At 40.2% G+C, this 12,325-nt stretch overlaps 1 protein-coding gene across 1 annotated transcript; it reads right to left on the bottom strand.

Moving 5' to 3' along the window:
- Positions 1 to 278: 278 nt before the first annotated feature.
- On the bottom strand, positions 279 to 1,813 carry LOC147457507 (disease resistance protein BAK6-like). The gene is made up of 6 exons (XM_086513329.1): positions 1,729 to 1,813; positions 1,330 to 1,459; positions 930 to 1,082; positions 670 to 738; positions 455 to 520; positions 279 to 336 (listed from the first exon to the last, which is right to left on the bottom strand). Exons 1-6 carry the CDS (start codon positions 1,811 to 1,813, stop codon positions 279 to 281), a joined length of 561 nt encoding a protein of 186 aa, XP_086369455.1.
- Positions 1,814 to 12,325: the final 10,512 nt, after the last annotated feature.

The following is a 12,325-nucleotide window of genomic DNA, read 5'->3' as shown; positions in this document are numbered from 1 at the left end:
CGTCGTGGGAAAGGTGTGTGTGTGTGTGTGTGTGTGTGTGTGTGTGTGTGTGTGTGTGAGTGTGAGAGAGAGAGAGAGAGAGAGAGAGAGAGAGGGACAGGGGGGGGAAGACTGTTTAGTCACAAAATCCATTCTATTTTTCAAATGCATTCAGAAAATTATTTTTGTGCTTTGACTCTATAAATGAGTGCAAGAATGCTACAAGCCCCAAGAGAAGTGGAAAACAAGAAGTTTTGACATGAGCTAGCTAATAACATTTTTGCTTGTCCTTGTAACATCTAGCACGCCTTGTTGATGGGAGCGCCACTGCAAAGACCCTCGTTACCTGGATGGAAGCTGCACCACATTCAAAACGTCAGCGTACTAGTAGAGGCAAATAAGCTAAGACTTGAATAGCATATCTGATACATTGGGACACAATGAGAGAGAGAGAGAGAGAGAGAGAGAGAGAGACCTGCTAATAGGGTATCGACTGAACGTTGTAGGCAGAAATCCACTTAGGTGATTCCAAGACACATTGCTATTTATAACCATACCATCACAAAAATCAAACAATTAGTTGTTTGGAATGCAATGATAGACAATTACTCCCAATGTATTTGAATGGCTAGGCTTCATGAGGCAAGATTGATGGTAATGAATGTTGGAAGAGTGTAGGAGAAGACTTACAAGCGTGCGAGGTCGGTGAGACCGAACGATGCCAAAAGTTCCCCTGTCAGTTTATTGTTGTCCAAGCGCCTGCCATATGTATCATCCTCATTCAACGTTTCATGCACCAGAGCATGACAAAATGCAATTCACACTTATTGAAAAATTTGAGAGTCTGTATGTATTATTTAGCTAGTGTGCATGTGCAGCATTACAATCATACCCCACACAGTATTGCCCATAACTACAGCCTCACTAATGACATCGAGAAAAAGACTCACAGAAACTTAAGGTTGTGGGCGAACTCAAAGTGATCAAACTCTTGAGGTATAGGCCCCGTCAGTAGGTTGGCGAACAAATCCAAGCTTATGAGAGAATGTAGCTTTGCAAGCTCTGGAGGGATTGGGCCGCTCAGAGAATTCTGCTGAAGCTCTCTGCATAAGAGAACATGTAGATCAGTATATCGTCAACACTAAGTATCGTCATTTTCTACACTTATAAGCGTCGCAAAGAAATGTACTGTCAAGTATTGCAAGGCATCTAGGTCGCCTAGTTCTGGAGCCAAGCTTCCGACAAGGCCATCTTGTTGCAACTCACTGCTAGAAAATTATTTCATCAAGACGACATTGAAATCCTTGAGCACATCCTATGCAATTCACTTGAAACGCAGAACAAGAAAACCCACAGTCTGATGACACGACGGTTGTCATCGCAAATGACGTTAAAAAATGTGCTAGGTTGGGGTCCCAGCTGTCGAGTGCATTGCTGGGATCGCGGTGGACTCGATTCTTGAAGGCAATAAGTGCCGCAACTGCAACAACAACAAGATAAAGTAACCAGACGACAGACGCAATCACACATACATGGGCTTGTGCAGATGCAAGCTGTGATATTGTGAGTGTCATGTGTATGTATTAGGGTATAAGCAGTCAAGCTGAAGAGGCCGCATTGCAGCGACGGTGTCCAGCTTCATAAAACGCAAGTTGAAGATGTCGTAAACCTAATATGAATCTATGTTATGAAACACAGGTAAATGTATAAGACAAGCATGCAGCGGCTGCAGGTGAATACTAGACGTACCATCGCTTCTTGGATCGCCGCAGTGAGCAACGGTTGCTACAAACGCAACCCACACCAGAGCGGCTACTGGCGCAAACATATGCATTCTCGTTGTGTGTTTGTGAATTCTGTCAGTCTACGTGCATCTATTGTTACATTTATACTCCATCTGTAGTCCACACGTCGTTATAGAAGTGTCACCCCATTTAAGGCATTGGCGCTGGGTTCTCTAGAAGTGCCACCTCCACGTGTCATCTCACCACTGGCTATAATTCCAAAAAGCCTCAAGCTATAGGGGACTGGTTGCGCCATCTATAGTCAGTGGTGTGCTTCAGAGAAATTCATTTTTGGGGCTATAGGCTGATTCCGCAAGTCAGTTGATACACACTCCTTGCTGGATTTCAACTTCCACGACCACCGTCCTCCTATCCCACTCAATCAACACCATTGTGGGGCTAAGGTTAGTATGCACATGACACGAACCTAAATTTCGGTTCATCCGGCACTGCCAATTTTGATTACTAGAAATGGCTCCTTTAGAGGTCTCATTCGGCATCAACGTTCAACAAAGCAATACATCAAGGGTGTTTCATCCCCAATCCCCAGTTCCCCAATTCCTCCCTGTAAAGCAAGTAATGTCAAAGATGAGAAGCCAAACATGGGTGGTGTCTCCTGAAGAGGCATGGACACTACTTTCTTGGGCTTCGAATATTCCCACAAGAGCGACCCGCATGACATCCATCATGTTCTAGATTGTCCCTTAAAAAGAGAGGCGGCCACTTCATCCTGTTATAGCAAAACTCCATTGTCAAAGCCCTCGTCTTTCCACACTTTCCTACCATGAAGTAGCCATCGTTGCAGTTGATCAAGGGTTGGGCTAACTGGAATTGACTCCCGTATTTGCTAACTTGGTATCTGATGACTGACTATGCAAGCCTTCTATTGAGCACATGCATGTTTTTGACTATTTGGCATATGCTTTGGTGCCACAAATGCAGCGTAGAAAATTGGATGATACGGATGTCAAATGTATTTTTGTTGGTTATATAAGTGCTAAAACAGGCTATATCATCTGCAAACAAAGCGTATCTTCGTCTTACGAGATGTTGTGTTTGTAGAAGATTCTATTCAGTCCTTGTTGTCATGTACTAGAGACAATAATGTAAGCTCACAGGACATTTATGACACTTTGTTGCCTCTTTTCAGTGGTGGAAGGTTGAATGTCAATTCCAATGAGGCAAATGTACAACCAATGGAGATTTTTGAAAATGTTACAAATCCGCCTATTATTGATGCATATGTACATGATGTACTTGATGAGAAAAGGGCTGAGAATGAGCAAGCGAAAGATATATCCAAATTGCTAGTTCATACTTTGCGTGACAGCAAATTGGATGCACCTTTGTCTAGTTGTACTCATTCAGGTTCGTGCCATGCATCTTATGCATCAAATTGTTATGCTTTGGTTGTGTCTAGCTTACATGATGTTGAGGAGCCTGTGTCTTTTGATGAAGCACATAATTTAAAAAATTAGATGGCTACCATGCAATCTGAATATGATGTACTTATAGAAAATGACACATGGACTTTATGTGATTTTCCTCCTAGAAAAAAGGCCATTGGTACGAAAAGGTTTTACAAGCTAAAAACCAATTCGGATAGTGAAATTGATCGTTATAAGGCTCGACTTGTTGCAAAGGGTTATGCACAAAAATAAGGCATTGATTATGTAGAGACTTTTGCTCCCACTTACCGTATGACTATTGTGCATTTTCGTTCTATGTGTATTGGCAGCTCATGTTGGTTGGTATGTACATCAGTCAAAAATTGTGATTGCTTCCTTGAATGGCAACATACTTGAGGTAGTTTATGTAATGCAACCTAGCAATTTTTTCATTAAAGGGTAGGAAGATAAAGTGTGAAAATGTAAGAAATCTTTCTATGGGTTGAAGCAATCTCTTGGTGCTTGGTATGAGAAGGTTGAAACTCATTTGCTCAAACGAGGCTTTCGTAATAGTCCAGCAGAAAGCACATTGTATGTAAAGCATGAGGGTGATGTACTTCTCATTGTCATTCTCTATGTAGATGATTTGCTAATCATTGGACCATATGAGAGACATATTACTGAGTTTAAGGATGATTTGAATGCTACTTTCAAGATGAAAGATTTGGGGTTGTTGCATCATTACTTGGGTATACAGTTTAAGGAGTGTGATGGTGGTATTGCCTTGGTTCAAACAACTTAACGTAGTGCACAACATCAAATGCCCCATTTTTAATCTTAGTAGACCTATGGGAGTCTGTATTGTGCCCAAATCCTATTGACAATGCTTATCACCATAAAAGATGTCTTTTGGGAATATGCAAACATTGTACATTGATAGGCTATCATCGTGTCTAGCAGAATTGAGTGATGATATCTCTAGAATGATTGTGAAGCTTCTTGATGAGATTCCTACACATGAAGTGGATGAGAAAGGTAGCACAAAATCTTGCAAAGACCTCGTGGTTTGGCGAGTGTGAGTCTGATGTGTTTCTTTTCCTTGATTCAAAGAAAATCAATGAACCTCATCAAGCACAACTACATCTAGATGACAAGATAAACTATTCAAGGAATGTTTGCATAACTATTGTGACAATGTAGTGATGTTTGTAGTAGATTTTGCAGATAACTGCTCCTTCAAGGTCCATAATGAGGTTCACTCAATGGATTGGTATTCAATTCAGGTCACAACTTTGGCTCATAGGTCATACTTGCATGATGCGCTTTGTTCCATTCAAAAGATGAGTTAGTTCTATATCTCTTATGAGAAAACACACTACACTTTGTTTGTGCAAGACTAGATTCTTTTGCACAATGAGTGGCTAAAAAGTGAAGGCTATAGTGTCAAGAGAAACTAGTTATGGTTTGATGGTGCTGTTTCACAATTCAAACCAAGGTAGCCATTCTATGTTGTAGTCCAATTCTTGAATATGACTGATATCAAGATAATGCACAATTTCTTTGCTTCTATCCATGAGAAGGGTTACAATGATGGGGCTATTGCAATGCTAGAAATATCTTTCCCACATGAGTAGCTGAAATCTCACAGATGTGTGCATCAAAACACTTCAAGTGTTGATGGATTTCAAACTTTCATTACTCCATGAATTCAAGAGCTAGACAATCTTATAGACGGCTACTTCCATAACACTGAAGCAAATATTTGTAAGACTAGGGGAACTAGTGACTTGGAGTCCACCTCCCAACCTCCCACTATATAGCAAGCTACTAGCTCTTTGGACTCCTTTTCCACACTGCCTAGTCCGGCCTTGCCCTTGTCTAGTCCGGCCTATTGACGTACATAACCAAAATCTGTTGGCCAATGACATTGTCGTCCCCATGTAACCGCTTATGTAAACGGCTTACATGAAACACTGGATGAATACGAGAATGTGTATGTAGCAATAACTTGTAGGTATGATCACGTACTTGCTTGAGTATTTTGAAAGACCCACAATATCGTGGAGAGAATTTAGGTGTTAACGTTGGCCCAATTTTCAACCTTTTTGAATGTTTTGGCACACGTAAAAATACCTCCTCCCCTTCCTCAAAGGTAACTTGCGGACGTTTCTTATCAACGTACTTCTTATACCGATCCCGTGCTTGTCGAACATTCTGACGAGCGAGTTTCAACATATCTATGTGGTCTCGGAGAAAATCCTTAACCTGTTGGAGTTTTTCGATTGCCAACCCCACCGTAATAGGTGACCTACATTGAAAACCATATGTGAGCATGAAAGGACTAAATCCAGTTGTGTCATGCTTAGCACTATTGTAGGCAAACTCGAGAATAGGTAGATATTCTTTCCAGTCTGACTGTTTCTTGCTAACCAATACGCGTAGCGTATCCTCTAGCACTTGATTAACTCGTTCAGTCTGACCATCTGTGTCTCGATGATCAACTGTACTGAGGTTCAATAGTGTACCCAATCGTTTGAACACAGCCCTCCGAAAATGGTTGTTCAGCTTGGGATCACGATCACTGACAATGTTACTTGGCAAACCATACAACTTGTAAAGGTTTTCCACAAATAACTTGGCTAGTTCTGGAGTCTTAATTGCTGATTTGGTTGGAATAAAATTACATGGTTTAGTCAACCAGTCTACGACCACCCATACCGAGTCATGATCTGGTACAGTGGTTGGTGAACCCACAGTAAAATCCATAATCAGTATTACCCTCCCCTGGTTGTGCTAATATACAGCCTATTGCAAATGCCAAAGCATCTACATGTACATGGAAAATCTTTGACCAATCTGGTGCTTTTAGAATTGGTGCAGATAGCAGTGTCTCTTTTAATTTCTAGAATGACTCCTCACATTTGTCGGTCCATATGAAGATTGTGATTAGACTATACAAGGGTTTTGCTATTACAGCATACATGTAGATAAAACGTCGGTAGTATCCACAATGTCCCGTAAATGATTGTACCTCTCGTACAGTGTTTGGTCTTGGAAATTCTATGATCACCTTTACCTTGTCTTCATCAGTGGTAATTCCATTAGCCAATACTATGTGGCCTAAATGAGGCAGCCAACAATAGTTTGATAAAGAGTGACATTAGCAGGATCGCCAACATCATGTAGACTCAACTTCAAACTTGTTTCCATGGGAGTGGCAATAGGTTTGCAATCCTCAAGTCCAAACTTACATAGAAATGTCTCTATGTAACTTCTCTGACACAAGGCAATACCACCATCACACTACTTAAACTGTATACCCAAGTAATGATGCAACAGCCCCAAATCTTTCATCTTGAAAGTAGCATTCAAATCAGCCTTACATTCAGCAATATGTCTCTCATTTGGTCGAATGATCAGCAAATCATCAACATACAGAACCACAATGAGAAGTACATCACCCTCAGGCTTTACATACAATGTGCTTTCTGAGGAGGATACGAAAGCTTGTTTGACCAAATGAGTGTCACTTTATCATACCAAGCACGGGGAGATTGCTTCAACCCATACAAAGCCTTTTTACATTTGCACAACTTTGTTTTCTTGTCCTTTTATGACAAAACCGCGAGGCTGCGTTACATAAACTTCCTCCAAATATGTCACCATTCAAGAAAGCAATAACAATGTCTAATTGATGTACACCCAACCAAAATGAGCTGCCAATGCACATGAAATGCACAGTAGTCATACGACAATGGAAGCAAAAGTCTCTTCATAATCTATGCCTTTTTGCTGTGCATAACCCTTTGCAACAAGTCGAGCCTTATGGCGATCAATCTCACTACCGGCTTGCGTTTCAACTTGTAAACCCACTTCATACCAATGGCCTTTTTACCAGGAGGCAAATCACATAAAGTCCATGTGTCATTTTCTACAAGTGCATCATATTCTGATTGCATGGCAGCCATCCAATTTTCTGAATTCTGTGCTTCATCAAAAGACAGAGGCTCCTCAACATCATGTAAGCTAGACACAGCCAAAGCATAACAATCTGATGCATAAGATGCATGGCGAGAGCCTGAACGAGTACGACTAGACAAAGGTGCATCCAATTTACTGTCACGCAAAGTGTGCACTAGCCAGTTTGGCATACCTCTAGCCTCCTCATTTTCATCCCTTTCCTCATCAAGTACATCATGTACATCTGCATCAATAATAGGCTGATCTAAACATTTTCAGAAACCCCCATAGGCTGTACATTTTTCCTCATTGGAACTTACATTTGTATTTCCACCACTGAAAAGAGGCAACAAAGTGTCATAAATGTCCTGCGAGCTTACATCACAGTCTTAGTACATGACAACAAGGCTGAACAGAATCTTCCACAAACACCACATCCCGTGAAACCAGAATACGTTTTGTTTGCGGATAATACAACCTATAACCTTTGCTTTCAGCACTATAACCAACAAAAATACATTTGACAGCCTTATCATCCAATTTTCTGCGCTGCACTTGTGGCACCAAAGCATATACCAAACAGCCAAAAACACGGATGTGCTCAATAGAAGGCTTTCTATCATGCCATGCTTCATATGGAGTAATAGACTGCAAAGCTTTCGTAGGACACCTGTTAAGTACATAAGTGGCACACATGATGGCCTCAAGCCAAAAAGAATTCGGCAATGCTTGACTTTTAACCATACATCGTGCCATTTTCGTCAGTGACCTGTTTTTCCTCTCAGCAACACCATTTTGATGAGGTGTATAAGGCACTCTACATTGGTGTTTTATCCCATGACTAGCCAAAAATGCATTAAATTCATGAGACATATACTCCCCCCCTCGATCGGAACGGAGGGTGCCCATAGTACATTTCGAGACATTTTCAGCCATAGCCAAAAATTGTTTGAAGCACATAAAAACTTCGGACTTCTCTTTAAGCGGAAATACCCATGCAAACCTGGAGTAATCATCAATGAAAGTCACAAATTACAAGTAATTGCCCAAGGACGGAGTTTGCATGGGCCCACAAAAATCACTATGCACAAGCTGCAACCTGCATGTGGCCTTAACTGAACCATCCTTTGGAAACTTAGAACACTACATTTTACCTAGAATACAGCCTTCACAAACATGTTTGACAGGTGCTTCAAAAGGCGGCAAAGAAGCAACCATATCAGATTTTTGCAAACGCAGCAAACTGGCAAAATTCACATGACCAAAATATGCATGCCAAAGTTTTTCATCTGAAATAGCCCTTGAATCTGCAACAGCATTTGCAAAAAATTTTCCACACTTGTCATACAAAGTGAGCTTATACAGCCGACGACACAAAAACCCAGATACAACAATTTCATCACCAAAATTGAGATCATGAACTGTACATCTGTCATCCACAAATTTGACTACAAGTCCAAGTCTAGCAAGTGTGGATACAGATAAGAGATTCTTCTTGATCCCAGGTACATAAAGTGCATCAACAAGTGTGAAGGAGCTGCCATTAGCAGTAGTGAGCACAATCTTTCCAACTCCCTGAACTGGATAAGAGGCGTTGTTGGCACAAGTGACTGAATTCCCATGAGGGACAAACTCGAGAGAGGTAAACAATTCACGATGTGAGGTAATGTGCTTTGTAGCATGCATCATGGATAGCAGGATTGTAAGTGCACTCTGCGCTAAAAGCCCATTCTACATCAACATCAGCATTACAGTCTCCTTTCAGAGAAGACTCAACAATGGCTGCATTTGTAGTGGAACCATCATTTGCAGTGGAACCACCCTCTTTCTTCTTAGCCTCTTTGGCCTTCAACTTAGGACACGACTTGATCAAGTGATCATTAGCTTTACAATAATGGCAACGCATCTTGTTTCAGTGCCCTTGTCACCAGAATTTCCAGACAAATTGCTGCCAGCAAAAGCATTAGGAAAAGAATTTTTGCCACTCGCAGTAGAACCGTAAGAAGTGGCTGCATTACTATTACCACCCTTTCTTTGAGAAGCAATAAAAGCCTATTCAACTGCACGCTGTCTAGTCCTGTTTTTTCTCGAAAGTGACTCTTGCAACAACAATGTGCATAATGCATCAAACTGGACAACTTCTGGATTTCCTTGGGTCATAAGTCTCCAAGTACTAGCAAAAGTCTGGTAAGAATCTAGTAAGGCATCAAGAACAGTCTGCACAAGGGAACTGCCTGAAATGATTTCTCCTATAGAAATAAGTTGCTCATTGATATCCTTGACACTAGCAAGGAAAGTGTCCATATCATCTTCCTCATGCATAATCTTCGACTCCAACTCTTTACGCAGCAAAGCATTTTTTGCCTCATTGCGACTTGCATAAAGACCATCCAAAATATCTCAGTCCTGTTTTGTAGATTTTGCTGAACAGATGTGAGGAGCAATGGTGCGCTTCACAGACAATGCAATTCATGCATGAGCCTGGGAATCCTTAACATCCCAACAAGCTTGTTCTGCCGTAGGCAAAACAACTCTAACAGCAGCAATCCTTGCAGCAAGACCTGCAACATCCTCAACATCGCCTACATCTTCAGAACCAGGACGTACAACAATGCCCTCCACAATGTTCCAGACGCCCTTTGACACAAGAACAGGTTGCATCATATAAGCCCACATAGGGTTGTTGTCCCCATACAACCTGTCCTCAGCAGCAAACATCTTGAACACATCTGTGTTGTTGTTGTCAGCCATGGTAAATGCTGCACTTGATGTAAAAACTGCCCAAAAATAGGAGAAATGGAGCGGGACCTGTTAAGCTTATATGTGAAGCTACTCAATATATGGCTTCTCTATATATGGCACCCAGGTCCCCTCTATATATACATCATCGCATGTGTGTATTCTACACACTTTGGGGTTCTACTTCTGTGTTCTCTCTTTCTCTCTCAACATGGTATCAGAGCAGTACGTTTTTGTTTTCAATTTTTCTCTTGATCAAAATTGATTTTGCAGAAACTACACGCCCGAGGGATCGGAATCAATGTGGTCTACAACTCTGCAGAAGGAAGTTTTTTCAAATTCTGCACCGATTTTGAGTTATCGTTCACGGACTGCGTACATACCTGAAAAACAGCTTTCGCGTTTTGTTTTTGATTTTTCTGCTAATTGGAAACGATTTTGCAGAAACTACTCGCGAGAGAGACTGGAATCGATGTGGTCTACAACTTTGCAGAAGGAAGTTTCTTCAAATTCTGTACCGATTTTGAGTTATTGTTCGCGGACTGCGTACATACCTAAAAAGCAACTTCCGCTTTTTGTTTTTGATTTTTCTGCTAATTGGAAACGATTTTGCAGAAACAACCTGCGTTAGAGACCGGAATCAATGTGGTCTACAACTTTGCAGAAGGAAATGTTTTCCAATTCTGCACCAATTTTGAGTTATCGTTCGCGGACTGCGTACATACCTGAAAAGCAACTTCCGCTTTTTCTTTTTGATTTTTTTGCTAATTGAAAACGATTTTGCAGAAACTACCCGCGGTAGGAGACTGGAATCGATGTGGTTTACAACTTTGCAAAAGGAAGTTTTTTCAAATTCTGCACCGATTTTGAGTTATCGTTCGCGGAGTGCGTACATACATAAAAAGCAATTTCCGTTTTTTTGTTTTTTATTTTTCTGCTTATTGAAAACGATTTTGCAGAAACTACCCGCGTGAGAGACCGGAATCGATGTGTTCTACAACTTTGTAGAAGAAACTTCCCGCTATGGGAGACCGAAATCGATGTGGTCTATAACTTTGCAAAAGAAAGTTTCTCTAAATTCTGCACCGATTTTGGGTTATCGTCTCGGACTGCGAATAGGTTTGAAAATCAAAATTTTACTTTTTGCTTTTGATTTTTCTCATAATTGAAAACTTCTCAATTATATTTTTCTTCATCAATCATATATTTGTTACTGACGTAACTTTGCTGCAGAAGCCAGTTACACATCGTTCCGATTCAGTCGAGCCGTTGATGATCGTCCAAATTCTATCGAGCTACTGTTGGTACATGATCTTTTTGTTATATGATATACTCGTTCATTGATTCTCGTATAATTACTCTTTTAGAGATATAGTTTACGTCGTTTTATTGATAATTTCTCATTGATACCATAGTGATTTTGATGGTACCATGATGATGTTTTGTTATTACTTTGGTCATGGTGATTTTCGTTGATACCATGATGATATGTCATTCATACCATCGTTATTCTCGGTGGTGCCATGATGATATTTCATTGATACCATGGTTATTCTCGGTGATGCCATGATGATGTTTCATTGATACCATGGTTATTCTCGGTGATGCCATGATGTTGTTTCGTTGATTCCATGGTGATTTTTGTTGATACCATGATGATGTTTTGTTGATACCATGGTTATTCTCGGTGATACCATGATGTTGTTTCGTTGATACCATGGTTATTCTCGGTGATGCCATGATGATGTTTCGTTGATACCATGGTTATTCTCGGTGATGCCATGATGTTGTTTCGTTGATACAATGATTATTCTCGGTGATATCATGATGCTTTTCGTTGATACCATGGTCATTTATTCATTTTTATTGATATAATGATGATATTTTGTTAATACTTTGATGGTATTCATTGATCACTACATTGATAAATGTTGTTTTATGTAGTATATACACATATCATTTGTATCACGTAATCACACATTTTGTACTTTTACGTTTATACTTTATGTACCATATGTTGTCGTGCGTATATATGTCGTCAAAAGAGTGGCGTCGCGAACCATCTCTTATGGCATTGTGAACGTAATTATTTCATTAACGATGCTAATAATTTTCATGACATGTTCTTTTTGGAGTCTATGATCTATGTAGGATTGATCAAAGAATTGATTTTATGAAGACAAACTTGGTGACATTAAAAGATTTATGAAGATATGTTTGGTGATGCGATATTGATGACAACATGAAGACATGTTTGGTGATGCGATATTGATGACAAGCTACACAGCAGATTCACGGAGACACTTTTGATTACAAGCTAATCGATAGCTTTTATACCTCTTTATTGAACCTTTGTATTCATTATTGTATTTGATAGGATAGGAGTAATGTAACTCCTCATAAAACATTCATTGTAAAAGGAGTGATGTAGCTCCTCGTAAACATTTGTATATTTAATGATTTTTATAATATAAC

This window comes from Adiantum capillus-veneris, chromosome 5 (genome assembly GCF_014529385.1).
Source record: "Adiantum capillus-veneris isolate H3 chromosome 5, ASM1452938v2, whole genome shotgun sequence".
Classification (NCBI taxonomy): domain Eukaryota; kingdom Viridiplantae; phylum Streptophyta; class Polypodiopsida; order Polypodiales; family Pteridaceae; genus Adiantum; species Adiantum capillus-veneris.
This window is presented reverse-complemented; position numbering and strand designations above follow the sequence as displayed.

Bases quoted from the DNA above. Each gene is read 5' to 3' on its own strand.
- LOC147457507 (XM_086513329.1), bottom strand. From the start codon at position 1,813: ATGCATATGTTTGCGCCAGTAGCCGCTCTGGTGTGGGTTGCGTTTGTA. The intron at 1,460-1,728 runs GTACGTCTAGTA...TTGTTGTTGCAG, and splicing joins CGGCGATCCAAGAAGCGATG to TTGCGGCACTTATTGCCTTC. The intron at 521-669 runs GTAAGTCTTCTC...GGTTATAAATAG, and splicing joins CTCACCGACCTCGCACGCTT to CAATGTGTCTTGGAATCACC.